Genomic DNA, 19816 nt, shown 5'->3' on the forward strand with positions numbered 1-19816 from the left:
CCTATGGCTAATGTAAATGTTTTCAGATAGTGCACATTTCTCCCCCTTTCTCTGTACTTGATGTATACAAATGCTTACAAACTCGGAAACAATGGACATGTCTTTCCTACCCAGCCATGCTGCTGGTGGTTTAGGCTCCATGCCCTAAGACCAGTATTCTATTTTTGCTACCAATGCCTAATAACACACTTTATTCCATTTTAATATAAAAATGAGATAATCCCTGGTTAGTTTGGCTCAGCAGTTAGAGCATCGGCCTCCAGACCGGAGAGATAAGCATACAGCTTTTATATTTTTCTCCAAATTGTTAACCAATTTTCCCAAGTCTTCCAAGAATATGTAATGCTGTCATTCTCAAGGGTTCAAATCATAAATATACAAAGGGTCTATTTCCAGACTGTCTATTCAGTTCCATTTAAAATATTTTTTTATTTATTGACTTTAAAGAGAGAGAGAGAGATAGAAATATCAATGAGAGAGAACATCGACTGTCCGCCTCCCGCATGACCCCACTGGGGTTTGGGCCCACAACCTGGGCTGGTGCCCTGACCAGGAATTGAACTGGTGACCTCTTGGTGCTTGGGTCGATGCTCAACCACTGAAAGACACCACCTGCGCTATTCTGTTCCATTTAAATGTACAGCAAATATTACATCAGTATGACATGTCTTCAATTAATTTAGCCTTATTGTACATTTAAACAGCTGAGAAGGCACCCCCCCCCCCCCACGTCACTCTTGATAGGTAAACACAAATCTATCTGGGTGTCTCAGTTCTCACAACTGTAAGATGGATCGGGGCCCACCTCATAAGCCTACTACGAGGAATTAACTGAAAGCATATACATGAAGACACTCGGAAAGTACAGAGAAGTACACAGTCCTAAGTTATCACCTCTAACTGACTATAGTATTATTGATGACCTCTTCAAATAAAAATAATTCTCAGGTAGAGGTTAAAGTAAGACCAATAAAACAGATCCTTATTAGTTTTCTTTTTCCTTTATTGATTTTAGAGAGAGAGGAAGAGAGAGGGAGAGAGAGCTAGAAATACCGATGAAAGAGAACATCAACTGGCCGTCTCCTGCATGTCCCCCACTGGGGATCGGGCCCACAACCTGGGCATGTGTCCTGACTGGGAATTGAACCGGCAACCTCTTGGTACATGGGCTGACAATCACTGAGCCACACCGGCTGGACAGATTCTTATTAGGGGGTAGAAAATATTCCTTCTATTGCAAATTAATGCAGCCACTATGGAAAGCAATATGGAGGTTCCTCAAAATATTAAAACTAAAACTATCACATGACCCAGCAATCCCAATCTGGGTATTTATCCAAAGAAATCCAAAGCACTAATCCAAAAAGATATATGCATCCCTATGTTCATGGCAGCATTATTTACAATAGCCAAGATAGGAAAGCAACCTAAGTATCCACTGATAGATGACTGGATAAAGAAGTAGTAGTACATATATACAATGGGATTTTTTTTTAAGGAAGAAGGGAGAGACTGGAGGTGGGGAGAGGGAGGGCAAGGGGGAGAAGAAGGGAGATAGAAAGGGAGAAAGAGATCAGGGATCAAACCCAAAACCTGGGTATGTGCCCTGACAAGGAATCAAACCTACCACCTTTTGGTTTATGGGATGACGCTCCAACCAACTGAGCCACACTGGCCAGGATATACATAATGGAATATTACTCTTCCTTAAAAATGAATGATATCTCACCATTTGCAACAACATGGATGAACCTAGAGGGTATTATGCTAAGTGAATGATATCTCACCATTTGCAACAACATGGATGAACCTAAAGGGTATTATGCTAAGTGAAATGAGTCAGAGAAAGACAAATACCATATGATTTCACTTACATGTGGAATCTAAAAAACAAGCAAAACAGAAACACAGTCACAGATACAGAGAATAAACTGATGGTTGCCAGATGAGAGGGGAATTAGAGGGTTGGATGAAAAAGGTGAAGGAATTAAGAAGTACAAACTGGCAGTCATGGGGATGTAAAGTACAACGTAAGGAATATAGTCAATAATGCTGCAATAACTCAGGTGGGTACTAGACTTATTGGGGAGATCACTTCGTAAATTATATAAATGTCTAACCACTATGATGTACACCTGAAACTAATATGATATTAAATATCAATAATAATTGAAAAATAAAGAAAATATTCCTTCTAGCTCATCTGAGTAAATGAAAAATCAGTGACTGTTTACTAATCAAGCAAAGAATGTAGGGGTGGTGAAGTGCTCCTTAAATCTGTGCAAGATTTCAGTTTCTTAGAACTGTGGAAAAGGTTCATTAGGCTGGTTTTATAGAGAGAGTCAATTAAATTTCTTTTCTTTTTTTAATCCTCACCCAAGGATATTTTTTCCATTTATCTTCAGATAGAGCAGGAGGGAGAGGGAGGGGAAGAGGGAGGCACATCAACGGGGCTGCCTCCCGCATGACGCCGACCAGGGCTGGGGACCAAATCGCAACTGTGGTACGTGCCCTTGAGTGGAACTGAACCACTTTGGTCCACAGGCTGACGCTCTAACGGCTAAGCCAAACTGGCCAGGGCTAATTTCTTTTCTTAACCTCTGTAATTATACTCCACAAAGAAAAGATACTGATAGAATATGAGTACAAACCTAAGGACCATATTTGTTCCCCAAATGAAGACCCTGAACATACTGCCTGTCCTAACACAGGAAAAATTCAAACAGAAAAAACTCCCATCAAGGAAGTCTTTAATTAGAAATAAATCTTGTACTATGAAAAAGCTAGCACCTAAAAGTTATTAGTGTTACCCCCTAAAATAGCTTAGAAGGCCCCAGATTACATGTATGGTACACAGAATCATATAACTTTTTAACTACTAGCAGGAACATTACAGGATACTTTTTCCAATCCCTTCAATTAACAGATTTCAGGATCAAAAGCTAGGTCCAAAAACTCAAATTCTGGCTCAAATAAATTTTAAACTTACTTTAGGAAATCCCCAGTTTCCTGTTCACTGTCTTGTGTTGTAGTGTCCAAAGGAAAGGCATCCGAGAGTTCAGCTGAGCTGGACTCCTGTTCTTCCTTTGGAAGTGCCTGGGCTCCCAGGGAGCTGGTGGGAATCTCCCTCTCCCCCTTGGCCCCTTCGTCGTGATGGTCCCTGCGACTTCGTAGGTCTTTCTCTGTTCTGTCAAGGTCATCTTTTAGGGAAGACTGCTTGGCTTCAGCAAGAGATGACTTTCCAGAGATACTGAATAAGTTACCGAGAAACTGAAAAAAGCTTTCTTTTGGCTGCCGATCGCTTTCTCCTGTCCGGCCATCTGAAGTGGAACTGGAAAGATCATTTGGCTTTTTGGGATCTTCTGGCACTGGAAGGGCGATCAACTTCTCAGCATGGCTTCTATTGTGTTCACCTTGGGGAATCTTTGAAAACAAAATAGAGAAGAACAAGTGTCATCACTAAAAAATAACAGACTGATAACCTGTTACCTGGCACACACTGCACGAGACCCAGGGACGCGTTGATGAATGACTGTAAATGTCCCAAGGGAACAGAAGCCATCAATCCACTGAAGGGCAGTCAGCACAACCTTCCCAGAGCTACATAGTAAATACCACAGAGAGAGAGATACAGCACACCTGGCAAAGCCCGTCCAGATGTGGTGGTGGTGAGAGCAGCGGAGGTAACTCAGGTCCTTCCCAGAGGCAGTGACCCCTGAAGGAGACCTACAAAGTGACTTTGTGAGGATTGCGTGCCTTCTGCCCTTTCCCTCTATTCCTCCTCTTTCTCCCCTTCTGGGTGTTTAGAGAGGCATCAGCTTCTAAGGAGTTGAATATGACTGGAGGTCAGGGTACACAAAGAAAAGAGTGAGGGGTTAAGTATGGGGAGATAAGGAACAGATGCTAGCAAACCTTATGTGTATTTAAATTTAGCCTTTCTTTTTACACAGTTAATGGACAATATTTTCAAACACTCGGCACAGTGGACTTTATCATTTCAGCACTGCGTCAACTCATAAAGCTGCCAAATTGTGTAAAACTGATCCTTTTTTTTTATCCTATAAACTTTTATTAACCAATGTTACCCTAATAAATTAAATATTTTTTTAAAGTATGTATTTTTTCCTCTTTATTGATTTTATTTTATTTTTTAATTTTTAATTTATTTTTTTGTTACAGATATTTCACTTTTTACCCCATTGGCATCCCCCTCCCCACCCCACCCCCGCCCCGTCCCTGGCTTAGTTGTCCATGTCCGTTGGCCATGCATACATGCATATAAGTTCTGTGGTTTATCTCTTCCCACCCACCCCCCACCCCCTCTTCTGAGGGATGTCAGTCTGTGACCTACTTCCATGTTTCTGGGTCTACCGTAATCCTCAGACTGTTATGTTCATTATATTCCGTATATAAGTGAGATCATGTGGTATTTGTCTTTTTCTGCTTGGCTTATTTCACTTAGGATAATACTTTCCAGGTCCCTCCATGTCGTCTCAAAGGATAAGAGCTCTTTCTTTCTTACCGCTGCATAGTACTCCATTGTGTATATGTACCACTGCTTTTTTATCCATTTGTCTACTGATGGACACTTGGGCTGTTTCCAGATCTTAGCTATTGTAAATAGTGCTGCTATAAACATGGGGGTACATATATTCTTCTTGATTGGTGTTTCAGGCTTCTTAGGGTATATTCCTAGAAGTGGGATCACTGGGTCAAATGGAAGTTCAATTTTTAATTTTTTGAGGTAACATCATATTGTTTTCCATAGTGGCTGCACCAGTCTGCATTCCCACCAGCAGTGTACTAGAGTCCCCTTTTCTCCACACCCTTGCCAACACTTGTTGTTTGATGATTTGTTGATGGTGGCCATTCTGACAGGTGTGAGGTGATACCTCATTGTTGTTTTAATTTGCATCTCTCTGATGATTAGTGATGTTGAGCATTTCTTCATATGTCTCTTGGCCATTTGTATGTCCTGTTTGGAGAGGTGTCTATTCAGCTCCTCTGCCCATTTTTTAATTGGGTTCTTTGTCTTCCTTTTGTTGAGTTGTATGAGCACTCTATATATTTTGGAAATTAACCCCTTATCTGATACATCATTGGCAATGATGTTCTCCCATACAGTGGGTTGCCTTTCCATTTTGATGATTGTTTCTTTTGCTGTGCAGAAGCTTTTTAGTTTGATGTAGTCCCAAGTGTTCATTTTTTCCTTTGTTTCTGTTGCCTTAGGTGATGTATCAGTGAAAATTCTGCTCCGTATGATGTCCGAAATTTTGTTGCCTACATTTTCTTCTAGAATTTTTATGGATTCACGGGTCACATTTAAGTCTTTTATCCATTTTGAGTTTATTTTTGTGTATGGTGTAAGTTGATGGCCTAGTTTCATTTTTTTGCATGTAGCTGTCCAATTTTCCCAACACCATTTATTAAAGAGGCTGTCTTTACTCCACTGTATGCTCTTGCCACCTTTGTAGAATATTAATTGAGCATATTGCCTTGGGTCCATTTCTGGGTTTTCAGTTCTGTTCCACTGGTCTATCTGCTTGTTCTTGTGCCAGTACCAGGCTGTTTTGATTACAGTCACTTTGTAGTATAACCTGATATCTGGTATTGTGATCCCACCTACTTTGTCCTTCTTTTTCAAGATTGCTGTGGCTATTCGGGGTCTTTTGTGGTTCCATATGAACTTTTGAAGTATTTGTTCTAGTTCTATGAAATATGTTGTAGGTATTTTGATGGGGATTGCATTGAATCTATAGATTGCTTTGGGTAGTATGGACATTTTAATGATGTTAATTCTTCCAATCCATGAACAGGGTATGTGCTTCCACTTTTTTATATCTTCCTCTATTTCTTTTTTCAATGACCTGTAGTTTTCTGCAAATAGGTCCTTCTTTGGTGAAGTTTATTCCTAGGTATCTTAATTTTTTTGGCGCGATGGTAAATGGGATTGTTTTTTCAGTTTCTCTGTGAGTTCATCATTGGTGTACAAGAATGCCGTCGATTTCTTGACGTTAATTTTATATCCTGCTACTTTGCCAAATTCATTTATTAAGTCTAGTAGATTTTTGATGGAGTCTTTAGGGTTTTCTATGTATAATATCATGTCATCTGCAAATAATGACAGTTTCACTTCCTCCTTTCCAATTTGGATCCCTTTTATTTTTTCTTCATCAAGTCTGATTGCTGTGGCTAAGACTTCCAGTACAATGTTAAATAAGAGTGGTGAAAGTGGACATCCCTGTCTTGTTCCTGTTCTTAATGGAAATGTTTTTAGTTTCTGTCCATTGAGTATGATGTTGGCTGTAGGTCTTTCATATATGGCCCTTATTATGTCGAGATATGATCCCTCTATTCCCACACTGCTGAGCGTTTTTATCAGAAATGGATGCTGGATTTTGTCAAATGCTTTTTCAGCATCTATTGATATGATCATGTGGTTTTTATTCTTCATCTTATTTATGTGGTGTATCACATTTATTGATTTGCGAATATTGTACCAGCCTTGCATTCCTAGAATGAATCCCACTTGGTCATGGTGAATAATTTTTTTGATGTATTTCTGGATCCGATTTGCTAATATTTTGTTCAGGATTTTGGCGTCTATGTTCATCAGGGATATTGGCCTGTAGTTTTCTTTCTTCGTAGTGTCTTTTTCTGGTTTTGGAATTAGAATTATGCTGGCCTCATAGAACGTGTTTGGAAGTCTTCCTTCTTCTTGAATTTTTTTGAAATAGTTTGAGGAGAATGGGTGTTAGTTCTTTTTTGAATGTTCGGTAAAACTCCCCCGTGAAGCCATCTGGGCCTGGGCTTTTGTTTGCTGGGAGAGTCTTGATTACCTCTTCAATTTCCTTAGTTGTTATTGGTCTGTTCAAGTTTTCTATCTCTTCCGGGAAGAGTTTTGGGAGACTGTGTGTTTCTAGAAATGTGTCCACTTCGCTTAGATTGTCGAATTTGTTGGCATATAGTTGTTCATAGTAGTTGTTAACGATCTTTTGTATTTCCGTGGTGTTGGTTGTTACTTCTCCTCTTTCATTTCTGATTTTGTGTATTTGGGTTCTCTCTCTTTGTTTCTTGGTGAGTCTAGCTAAGGGTCCATCAATCTTGTTTATCTTTTCGAAAAACCAGCTCTTTGTTTCATTGATCCTTTGAATTGTTTTTTTGGTCTCTATGTCATTTATTTCTGCTCTGATCTTTACTATTTCCTTCCTTCTACTTGCTCTGGGGCTTTCTTTTTGTTTGCTTTCTAATTCTTTAAGTTGTGAGGTTAGACAGTCAATTAGAAATTTTTCTTGTTTTTTTGAGGTAGGCCTGTAGTGCTATGAACTTCCCTCTCAGAACTGCTTTTGCTACATCCCATAGATTTTGTGTTGTTGTGTGTTCATTTTCATTGGTTTCCAGGAAGTTTCTAATTTCTTCCTTGATCTCCTCGGTGGCCCATTCATTGTTTAATAACATGGTATTTAGCCTCCATGTGTTGAAATGTCTTTGCATGTTCTTGTTGCAATTGATTTCTAGTTTCATGCCATTGTGATCTGAGAAGATGCTTGATATGATTTCAGTCTTCTTGAACTTGTAGAGATTTAGTATGTGTCCTAGCATGTGGTCTATCTTTGAGAATGTCCCATGTGTACTTCAGAAGAATGTGTATTCTGCAGTTTTGGGGTGTAAATCTCTGTAGATATCTATTAAATCCATTTAGTCTAGTGCTTCATTGAGAGTCTCTGTTTCCTTGCTAAATTTTTGCCTAGAGGATCTATCCAGTGCTGTCAATGGGGTGTTGAAGTCCCCTGCTATGATTGTATTGTTGTTGATTTCTCCTTGGAAGTCCTCCAGAAGATTTTTAATATATTTTGGTGCTCCTGTATTGGGTGCATATATGTTTATCAAGGTTATATCTTCCTGTTGGATAGATCCTTTCAATATTATGTAGTGGCCGTCTTTGTCTCTAGTTATGGTCTTCATTTTGAAATCTATTTTATCAGATATGAGAATTGCTACCCCAGCTTTTTTTTGCTTTCCATTTGCTTGGAAAATTTTTTCCATCCCTTCACTTTCAACCTATGTGAGTCTTTTGTTGTGAGGTGGGTCTCTTGTAAACAACATATAGATGAGTCATGCTTTCTTATCCAATCAGCTACTCTGTGTCTTTTTATGGGAGCATTCAATCCAATTATTTAAGGTGATTATTGATATGTACTTATTTATTGCCATTTTTGTTTAGTGTGGTTCTATTTTTCTTCCCATTTCTACTGCTAATTACAGCAGTCCTTTTAACATTTCTTGCAGTGCTGGTTTGGTGCTAATGTATTCCCTTAGCCTTTTTTTTGTCTGGGAAGCTCTTTATTTGACCTTCTATTTTGAATGATAGCCTTGCTGGGTAGAGTAGTCTTGGATTCAGATTCTTGTTTTTCATGACTTTGATTACTTCATGCCATTCCCTTCTGGTCTGTAGTGTTTCTTGTGAGAAGTCAGCTGAGAGCCTTATGGGGTTTCCTTTGTAGGTAACCTGTTGCTTCTCTCTTGCTGCTTTTAGGATTCTCTCTTTGTCTTTAATTTGTGGCATTTTAATTACTATGTGTCTTGGTGTGGGCCTGTTTGGGTTCTTCTTACTTGGGACTCTCTGTGCTTCTTGAACTTGAATGCCTTCTTCCTTCACCAAATTAGGGAAGTTTTCTGTCACTATTTTTTTGAATATATTCTCTATCCCTTGCTCATTTTCTTCTTCTTCAGGGACTCCTATGATGCAAATATTATTACGTTTCCAGTTGTCCCATTGTTCTCTTAAGCTGTCTTCCTGTTTTTTAATAGTTTTTTTCCTTTTGTTTTTCTGATTGGTTTATTTTTTCTACCCTGTCTTCTAATTCACTGATCCGGTCCTCAGCTTCCTCTACTCTGCTTTTTAAACCTTCCAATGTGTTTTTCATTTCTGATATGTCATTTTTTTATCTCTTCTTGATGGTTTTTAATTTCCAATTGGCTTATTTTCAGTGTCTCTATGTCCTTACTCATGCTGTTCAGCTTCCTCAAGATCATGGCTCTGAATTCTAGCTCTGTTAACATGCCTAATTGCTCCACATTGATCTCATCTTCAGTGGAGGTCTCTTGCTCTTTCATTTGGCTTCTGTTTCTGTGTTTCACCATTTTGGCTATCACTGTGGGCTTTGGAGCCTGTCAAGTTTTCCCTGTGGGTGTTGGTGTTCTGCTGTTTGTGGCTCCCTCTCCTGTGTTTAGATGAGCGAGGGAGGACCCTCCTTAAACACCACTGTCAAGTCTTACTTTCCTGGTTAAAGTTGCTAGCCCAGGAAAGGTACTGTTATCCTCCAGCTTTTTGCCTGGAGGCTAGCAGTCGAGGTTACTTGATGAGTTTTGGGTTGTCAGTTGATTGAAAAACTCCCTCAGGTGCTCAGCACAAGGAGATTTCACGAGGGTGGGGCAGATGCTGGTTGTTAATGAGCCTCCACTTCAATGGCCACCAGGTGCGGTTGGATCTCTGTGGGAGGGGCTGCTGCCTCTCCCCAGAGCCCTGGGAAGGAGCAATATGCCCACAGTCCTGCGTGGCTGCACTCAGTCAAAGCTCTGAGCGCCCTACAAATCCCGAGTATCCCCACACAGCTCCAGTCCAGTCTGCCCTCCCTCTGCCGGAGCCCAAGGTGAGTGGCTGTGGCTGTTTCAGCCTCTGTCCCGGCTCTGCGCTGTGGAGCCGCCTGGGAGTGTGACCCGAGGGGGCTGCTCCCAGCTGAGGCCGCTATGGAGCTGCCGACCATGGGCTCCCAGCCCCCGTCTCGCACCTTCGCAGTCCTACCGGGATCGAGTCAGTGTCCCTAGTTATGTGGTCCTCGCAAGCTGCTTTTCTGTTGCTTTTTCCCGTCAATTTGTCTGTGTTATAGTTGTAATTCCAGTTTGGTTCTGGGAGTCGGTCTGTGTAGCTTCCATTCACTCCGCCGCCATTTTTCTTCCCCCAAAACTGATCCTTAAGTAGAGGAAAGACAGCAACCGAGGCCTTCCATTCAGAGGGAAACTCTTCATGGTAAAACAGAGTTCTGATGTGCGTATTAATGCCAACCACGGACACACGGGAATTCCTGCAGATGTCAAACGCTTCCAGAAGTGCTCTTCACCTGCCCATGACTAGGTCCGCATACGGCACACATTCATGTGTGCTCTGGGAGGAAGGTTAAACTGCATTCCACCTCACTCTCTTCCCAAAGCTTCACGGGCCTCAGGCCAGTGAACCAACGCACCCTGCCTTCCAAACACGCTCGCTCACCTTGCAAGAGGAATGCGGTCCTGACAGAAGCTGTCAGATGTGCTCACCAGGGCTTATAAAAGGAAAGCTCAAGTGTGACTCAGAAAAAGATGAGGACATGCAAGTAAAAGCCATCTTAGGGCACTGTAGGTTACATGACAAAGTGTTGTAGGAAGCTGATCTTTAGGAAGGCAAAAGCATCATAATTATGATGTCATTTGTTCACCTCAGTCCACATTTTATCCAAATTCAAAACAGTTCAAAGGGAGTGTTCCACTAACCACTAATAAAACTTAGCATATGAAAGGCCAAGAAAATGGTTGAGAATCCATTAACCCAGGAAATTAATTTTGAGCAAACAATATTTTAAGTTTGTTCCCACCCTGGATATCAGGGTATTTTTAAGTTAACACAAAGCATTTTTTCTTTGTGTCAGGACCTTAATATAACTTCTGAGTCTCTACATTCAGAATAGCACCAGCCTTCTAGAGCCACTAAAAGTCCCACATTTTACTGGTTTCAACTATAGCTGGATCCCCCTCATCTCCAGCTCATCCGCCTGACCCCGTCAGTGTGCGAGCCCACATTGTAAATCAGCTGCACCCTCTCCTCACATAAATCGGATAAACAGTCTCTCAGTTTGGCAGCTTTGCTAAGGTGACATTGTGAAATGCTCATGTGTATGAGAGAGACACAATTTTTGTCCTTTATTCCCTTTTTTGTTGTTAATCATTACCCGAGGATATTTTTTCCACTGATTTTTAGAGAGTGTAAGGGAAGGGAGAAAGGACAGGGAGAGAGAGAGACACACATTGACTGGCTGCCTCTGGACATGCCTAGACCGAGCCTGGGGATCGAACCTGCAACCCAGGTATGTGCCCTTGACTGTGAATCAAACCTGAGATCCTTCAGTGCGCAGGCTGAGGCTCCAACCACTGAGCAACACTGGCCAGGGCCTTTATTCCCTTTAATTGTTATAATTTCTACTTGCAATAGTTCTTCCTGAGCCAAATGAAGTAATATAACACGAATAGAACCATGATTTTTTGCTATAAGAATGACTGCTCATTCTGGGTAGCTACTCATTACATCATCACAGTTGTTCATATGGAAAATGATACTTAATAATAACATATGAATAAACTGTTTTGTGTACTCACAACTGTAAATCTATTTTTGCCCAAGCCTGTATTCTTAAAAAGTTTTATAGATTCAATCTCATAAAATTGAAGCAATGCTTTAAAAAGGTAGAATTAAGAGAACAAGGAGATTATATTCTTCAACTATCAAAAACTCAAGACAAATAATTTCTGTCAGAAACAGTATTTACTTCACTGCCTAAATTATTTTCACTTGACAATTCCTTTCAAAGTATAATAGACTAGTTTCTAAACTACTTTTGCTAATGTAATAAAAGCCTTCACAATTAACTTTACATATATATATAAATATATATATACACATATATACACACACATAAAATCATTGTTTTCTCTTTCCCCTCAATTTTTAGTTTTTGCTTTTCTAGAATTCCTATATCTTAATTTACTGAAGAGCATTTTTTTTCCAGTTTCCTAAAATGCCTTAATTTTTCCCTAATAATCTTATGAGAAATTTTTATCATTAAAATCCCCTCAACCAGAAAAAATTACCTAAATTTAGAAACAAAACCCAGCAGAAATGAACATTGCTATGCCTAGTAAACACAATAAGTTGTTTATGTAATTAACATTTTGTTTGATCTGAAACAGCTGCTCTTTGCCCTCCGCTTAGACAACAATATAGTTCAGCCTGGCACAAGCCAGGGCCAGCGTCGCCTGCCAACAGGGCTGTCTGTCTGCCACTGTTCCAACAAGTGAGTGAATGAAAGCACTGGGGATTCAAGCAAACACTAGCAAAACATCAATTCCAGTTGTTCTCAAAGACGTTGCTATTCTGCAAATAAAATACAAAGGTTACTGATGAAGGCATATGTATCTTAGAAATTTAAATTTTTTCCTTCATATTCAATTTGTTGTAAGGTAGTACTATTAGGTCCAAATTCATCTGTTCTCTTTGCTTTATGCCTATTGCCTGGAAATACAAGAAAACATTAGGTATACTGATTAATAAGACAGTAGCGGCTTCACAGGGTTTACAGTCCAGTAAGACTCATCATCCCATCACTGTGTGGGGCTTTCAGAGGTATGTGCACAATGGGAGACAAGTGACTGGACTGGGGATGGGGAGAATGCACTGCATAGAGGAGGACCCATCTGAGCTTGAGCCTGAGGAGTAAGAAGAGCATTCCAGACACAAAGTATGGCATGTACGAAGGTACAGAAGTGTGTGAGGTATGTCTATCATGGCCGGGCTGTGGCTGAAGAAGACTGGAGCACAGAGATTGAGGTTGATAAGATGACCAATCAGAAGTAGATGGTGAGGAATAACAGTCACAGATGATTGTTTTCTAAATTGGGCAACTACTTGAGTGGTTAAGACAAAAATGGATATGAAATTAGGAGCTTTTCAGGGAGGGGGCAGGGTTTACAAACTATTTATGTGTCAAATGAATTTTCTGGTTTCCTGGTCATGTACAAATTGGGATATCTGGTAAGCAGTCAGAACACAGTTTAAGAACCCAATCAGCAATACACAGTGTGGGCAGGGGGGAAAGGGGACCAACCAGACAGACTTAGGAAAGACAGATTAAAAGTCAGGCACATTTTTGTGTGTGTAGCTGTCCAATTTTCCCACCACCCTTTATCAAAGAGACTCTCTTTTTTCCATTGTATATTCTTGCCTCCTTTGTTGAATATTAATTGTGCATACTGTCTTAGGTTGATATATGGGTTCTCTGTTCTGTTCCAATGAACTATATGCCTGTTTTTTTTTTCCAGTACCAGGCTGTTTTGATTATGATGGCTTTGTAGTATAACTTGATATCTGGTATTGTGATCCCTTCCACTCCATTCTTCTCTTTCAAGACTGCTGTGGCTATTTGGGATCTTTTGTGGTTCCATATAAACTTCTGAAGTATTTGTTCTAGATCTGTGAAATACGCCACTGGAACTTTAATAGGAATTGCATCGAATCTGTAGATTGCTTTGGGTAGTATGGACATTTTAATGAAGTTGATTTTTCCAATCCATGAATATAGTTTATGTTTCCACTTTTTTATACCTTCCTTCAATGTCCTGTAGATTCACAGATGACATATTGTACACAGAAAACCCTAAAGACTCCATCAAAAATCGACTAGATTTAATAAATGAATTTGGCAAAGTAGTAGGATACAAAATTAACATCCAGAAATCGACAGTATTCTTTTTTTCTTAATCCTCACCCAAAACTATGTTTGCATTTATCTTCAGATAGAGCGAGAGGGAGAGAGGAAGAGACAGACAGAAACATCAACGAAAGAGAGACACGAGTGGTTGCCACCCACACAACCCCAACCGGAGCCGGGGATAAACTGCAACCGAGGTACGTGCCCTAGGTGGGAACCAAACCCAGGACTCTCCACTCCACAGGCTGACGCTCTAACTGCTGAGCCAAACCGGCCAGGGCTTAACAGTATTCTTATACACCAATAATGAACACTCAGAAAGGGAAACTAAAAAAAAAACAATCCCAGACTGGTTGTGGCACACTGGATTGAGTGTCATTCCGTAGAGTGAGAGGTCCCGAATTGATTCCCAGTTGGGGCGCATGCTTGGGTTGTGGGCTCGATCCCCAGTTGGGGGCCGTGCAGGAGGCAGCTGATTGATGTTTCTCTCCCGCATCAATGTTTCTCTCTCTCCCTTCCCTCTAAAAAAATAAGTAAAAATATTTTTTTTAAAAAAAGTTAATAATAATAAAACAACAGCAGCAGCAGCAGCAAAAATCCCATTTACCATTGCAATAAATAAATAAATAAAATAACTAGAAATAAACTTAACCAAGGAGGTAAAAGATCTGTTCTCAGAAAACTACAGGACATTGAAAAAAGAAATAGAGGAAGATATTAAAAAAGTAGAAAATGAAACTATACCACCAATTTACACTATACCCAAGAACAAACTCAAAATGGATAAAAGACTTAAATGTAACCTGTGAAACCATAAAAATTCTAGAAGAAAATGTAGGCAGAAAAATCTCAGACATCATACGTAGCAGAATTTTCAGTGATACATCACCTAGGGCAAGAGAAACAAAGGAACAAATTAATAAATGGGACTGCATCAAACTAAAAAGCTTCTGCACGGCAAAAGAAACAAGCATCAAAATGAAAAGGGAACCTACTCTCTGGGAGAACATATTTGCCAATGATACACCAGATAAGGAGTTACTATCCAAAATATGTAGAGTACCCATACAATTCAACAAAAAGCCAAACAAATTAATTTAAAAATGGGCAGAGGACCTTAACAGATACTTCTCCAAACAGAACAAAGAAATGGCCAGGAGACATATGAAGAAATGATCAACATCTGTAATCATCAGAGAGATGCAAATTAGAACGACTATGAGATACCACCTCACACCTGCCAGAATGGCTGCCATCAACAAATCCTCAAACAACAAATGCTGGTGAGGATGTGGAGAAGAGGATACTCTAGCATACTGCTGGTGGGAATGCAGACTGGTGCAGCCACTATGGAAACAATATAATGTTTCCTCAGAAAATTAAAAAGGAACTGCCATTTGACCCAGTGATCCCACTACTTGGAATGTATCCTAAAAAGCCTGAAACACCCATCAGGAAGAATATATGCACCCCTATGTTCAGAGCAGTGCTATTTACAATAACTAAGATCTGGAAACAGCCAAGTGCCGATCAGTAGATGAGTAGATAAAAAAACTGTGGTACATTTGCACAAAGGAATACTATGTAGCTGTAAAAAAGATCTCTTAACCTTTGAGATGACATTGAGGGACCTGGAGAGAATTATGCTAAGTCAAATAAGCCAGTCAGACTAAGATAAGTATCACATGATCTCACTTATTTGTGGAACGAAATGAACAAAATAAGCTATTGAACAAAAGAGATTCAGAGTCATGGAAGTAGGGAACAGACTAACCTCAGAGCGATGGGGATGGGAGGAGTGGGAAGAGATAAACCAAAGAACCTATCTGCATATATGCACAACCAATGGACACAGACTTTAGGTTGGGGAAAGCAGGAGGGGGGGGGTAGAACAGGAAGGAGGGGGGTAAATTAGGGGAAAAAGGTGGACATCTGTAATACTTTCAACCATTAAAATAAATAAACAAACATTAGGTAGTTTAATCACTAAATTCAGATAAAAATGTATTAATTCATTAACAATAACACCAAGAATAACATTATTTGACTTAACTAACTGTGTGTAGAAATAAGAATACATAATTGAGAGTAACTTTAAAATAAATAAAGGTATTATCTAAGTAGTAAAAAAAAAAAGACAGGCAGGCACAAAGAAGAGAAGAAATCAGGTTACCCCTCCAGAAGACTGGTCTCCAAGGGCACAGGGACAAAGATTATTTCCAGAAGCAAAAGGGAATACATGCCAAATGCTACTGTGAGGTCAAGAAAGGTGAGGATTTCCCTGGTCACTAGCCTTCAAAACCATCAGGCACACTCCTATCAGGGGAACTGGGCATTTACTCTTCTCTCTGCTTAGAAGCTCTTCTCCCAGATAGCTCCATGACTCACTCCTCCTTGCGTCCTTCAGACCTTCCAGCTCCTCACTGAAGTTTCTCCAGCCACCCTATTTAAAAGAATAAACTCTTCCATTCTGAAACTGCCTATATCCTTTCTCTGCTTTATTTCTCTTATTTGTTCTTGCCAGTATCAAATCACGCACATATATTATTTAATACCTGTTTCTTACTGTAAAACATAAAAGCCACAAGGGCAGGGAACTTTGCTTCATTCATTGCAGTATCTCTGGCACCCTAAAATGTGTCTGACGATAAGAGCCCAAATGCTCAAAGATTAGCTGGATTAATGAGTGAAAGGATGAAGAGTATAGAGAAGCCCTCGGCATGCAGGAGAGGTCAAGCAGGTGTGCGTACAGCCCCAACCTCCAGGTGCTAAGCAGTGAGTTAAGTAGCAAGGAAACAGAACGGTCTGCAAATGGAAGGGAACACTTTTGAGAGATTTTTTTAATTAGGAAAAACTGAAAGACATAAGGTGACAGTTGAAGGTCCAAGATACGAACAATGGCTTTTTGTTCCTGTTTTGCGGATCAGTGCCACACCTGGTGGAGGGAGTGACTGCCGCTAAAAGTGAAGGATGGCAGGTTCCAGAAAGAAAAGCCTTAGACAATGCAACAGAGACCAGTAGAGTCTCTAGTACTTTTTTTTAAAGTATTATATATTGTTTAATTAAATCTATTCGGGTGAACACTGGTTCATAAAATTATAGGTTTCAAGTGTACAATTCTGTGGCACATCATCTTTATATTGCACTGTGTATCTAATACTTTTATTTTTTCAGATAGAGCGAGAGAGTTAGAGGGAGGAAGAGAGAGAAGGAAACATTGATGCGAGAAAGACGAGTGAGAGAGAAGAGTGAGAGAGACAAGTGAGTGGTTGCCATCCACATGACCCCAACCGGGGCTGGGGACAAACTGCAACCAAGGTACATGGCCTTAGTGGGAACCGAACTCGGGACTCTCCGGTCCACGGGCCAACACTCTAACCGCTGAGCGAAACGGGCAAGGGCATCTAATACTTCTAATAAAAGGAATGTACTAGCCTGGGAGAGGAATAGGGACTTATCCTCTTCCAGGTAAAGAGGTAAGAAAGCGTCTAAAGCCTGAGGAATTCGTAAGCAGAGAAGACAAGGAAGGTCTGACAGTGGCCCTGACCTCGGTAAAGTGACAGAAGGGACAATAAGGCAAAGGAGGGACACCAAGGTAAAGCTGGGGCCTAGAGAAGACTTGGAAGAGTGTTTCTGGGAAATGCAACAGTAGGCTGAGAGCGGGTGTACCGAGGACAGTTAGGATCAATGTAAACTTTAAGTATTCACTCATTTCGTAAATAATGAACATCAAGATACTATTCTAGGTGCTTAGATGCAACAGTGAAAAATATACCCAAAGCCCTGCTTTCACACAGCCTACATTCCAGTGATGTAAGAACTGATTTGTGCGCCAACTGGCATCTTTGTCATCTCTTCCAGTAGCCTCTGGCAGATGGCGGGAGCTGCCCCAACATGGTGACTGGCACATGGAACAAGGTCAAGAAGATCAAGGGATTAAGAGTGTCATTAAATAAAAAGTATGTTGCGTGGAAGAGAGGGAAGGACCAGGTGCCTCTTCCTGTACTGTCTCAAGCACCTGGCTTGGTCATCTTTCTTCCCTTCATTGTATACAGTAAGGATGACCCTTCGGAACACCCTAACCCCCAGTTCCTCAGCACCCTCAACTCTAATGACCTCCAATCCACTGTGCCTCTGCCTGCCCCTCTGGCCCCTGGGCTGTCTGTGCCCACCACAGCCCCACCTCTGTACCTCCCCGTGTTCACAGCCTCTATCTTCCCAGCTCTGTCCCCTGTCCCAGGTGTACCCACCACCCCAGTTCTCTGCCTCCTGACAGGTTCTGTCTTTCTTACTCTGTCCTTTTCAGTTCCTACAAATTGTTCTTATTTTTTAGAACCAAACACGTAATGTGGACAATAACCTCAAAGCCTCTTTTGTTTGTTCCTTGGTCATCACCACCCAGAAAAATTCCAGTTTTATCTTTTCCATATAAGTGAATGAGTCTTGCATTAAAAACCCACAGGGCTATGCACAGCCATGCAGATACAGACTACCAACAGTTCACAACTTACAGCCCCTGCTGGAAATCAGTTTGCAACCTTCCCCATTCACCACAACAGCTAATTTAACCTTTCCCACATCCCTTACGCTACCTCCTCCCCTGTCCCAAACTCCCTCTCAGCTGAGGACCCGACCTTCTACTTCATGGAGACACTCCCTCTGAGCTTTGACTCCACCTCCCCTCTACCTGCATGACAGGTGCAGCCTCTGTACCCTGTTGGCTCACACTCACAGTGAAGGGGGGAAGGACTCCTCCCCAGGCTAATTCTTCTGCCAGGACACCACCCATAGTCCTCAATGCCTCGTCAGGAACCTCAGCTCAGCATCTGCCCCTCAGTAAGCACACCATTCAAAAGTGTATGTCTAGGGAAAGCCTTCTCCTCTCTTTTCATTACCAATCTCCTTAAATAGGAGTTACCCTTCCTCTCAACCACTCTTTAAGCCCCTACAATCTGGCTTCCTCCCCAGTGTACCGTGACCATGATCTCTCTCAGAGACACTGTTCCACCTGACAACTCAATGTAGTTACTTTTCTGACCTGGTCTCAGGTGATGTGCTTGCAGAATGAGACCTGTTCTCTTCTTTTGGCTTCTATGACATCACTGTAAGGTTTCCCTTCTTCCTCTCTGAATAGTCTCTCCACCTCCTCCAAGTTCACATCCCTCTAGCCATCCTTATATACTGTGTTCCTTTGATCTCCAGTCTGGTCCTGATTTACTTTCATTATCTTCTTATGAGCTCTCATTTCCTAGATTCAATGAATCAGATGATCCCAGATTTGTATTCTCAGCTCAGGCTGTGTATCCATCCAATGATCGACCAGACTTCCATGTCTACCTGATGCTTCACTGGAACCTCAAACTCAGTCCATCCCAAATGGAGGCTGGCCATGCTATGTCCCCATTCTTCCATTTTCTGTCAACAACATTCCCACTTGTTTAAAAAAAAGTCAGGCCATCAGGACACCATGTCCCGCCCCTAGAGCCCTGCCAGCAGCCACCTCACATGGTTCCTTGCTTCCAGACCTGCAACCCCCCAGCCTACCCTCCACACAAAAGCCTGAGCAATCTTTTTTTTTTTTATTCCTCACCTGAGGATATATTTTTCTACTTACTATCAGATAGAGTGGGAGGGAGGGGGAGAGGGAGAGAGGGAGGGAGGGAGGGAGAGAGAGAGAGAGAGAGAGAGGGAGAGAGAGAGAGACAGACAGACAGACATACATAGACATCGATGTGATAGAGCCACATTGACTGGCTGCCTCCTGCACGACCTGACCAAGGCCAGGGACAAACTGCAACCTAGGTACGTGCCCTTGGCTGGAATCGAACTCGTAACTCATTGGTCTGTGGGCTGATGCTCTAACCACCGAGCGAATTCGGCCAGGGCCTGAGCAATCTTTTAGAATTCAAATTTGACCATACTTAAGGCCTCCAATGGCCGTGCACCACCAACAGGACAAAATCCGAACTCCCCAGCATGGCATTCAAGGTGTCGGTGGCACTGGCTCCTGTGCCCTTCTCCGATTTCATCTCCTGTCACTCACTATGCCTGCAATGTCTGATGTCCCATATGCACCCTACTCCTTCCCTCCCTCCCGTTCTCCTCCCCTCCCTCCTAATCTGACAACAGTATGGCTCTGAACAGCGCTGTCCCTACACCACTCACCTCCGTTCACTGGGAAATACCTACTACAGCTCGTTTTTCAGAACGGAACTGCCTATATGTGATCTTCCAATGGATACCCCGACCATCTTTGGCTCCCCTGTCACCATGAGGTGAAGGCAAACAATTTCATATGC

The 19816-nt window shown here is 41.4% G+C and overlaps 1 protein-coding gene across 1 annotated transcript in view; it reads right to left on the reverse strand.

The window, feature by feature from the left end:
• The window catches only part of CRYBG3 (crystallin beta-gamma domain containing 3), a 127000-nt gene that overhangs the window by 75994 nt on the left and 31190 nt on the right, over positions 1-19816 (reverse strand). Inside the window, exon 3 of the mRNA XM_036242825.1 lies at positions 2990-3423. Within this exon, the coding sequence (XP_036098718.1) occupies positions 2990-3423 (434 nt within the window). The remainder of the gene's footprint in view (positions 1-2989; positions 3424-19816) is intronic.

Source organism: Molossus molossus, unplaced genomic scaffold, assembly GCF_014108415.1.
Source record: "Molossus molossus isolate mMolMol1 unplaced genomic scaffold, mMolMol1.p scaffold_m16_p_5, whole genome shotgun sequence".
Taxonomy (NCBI): domain Eukaryota; kingdom Metazoa; phylum Chordata; class Mammalia; order Chiroptera; family Molossidae; genus Molossus; species Molossus molossus.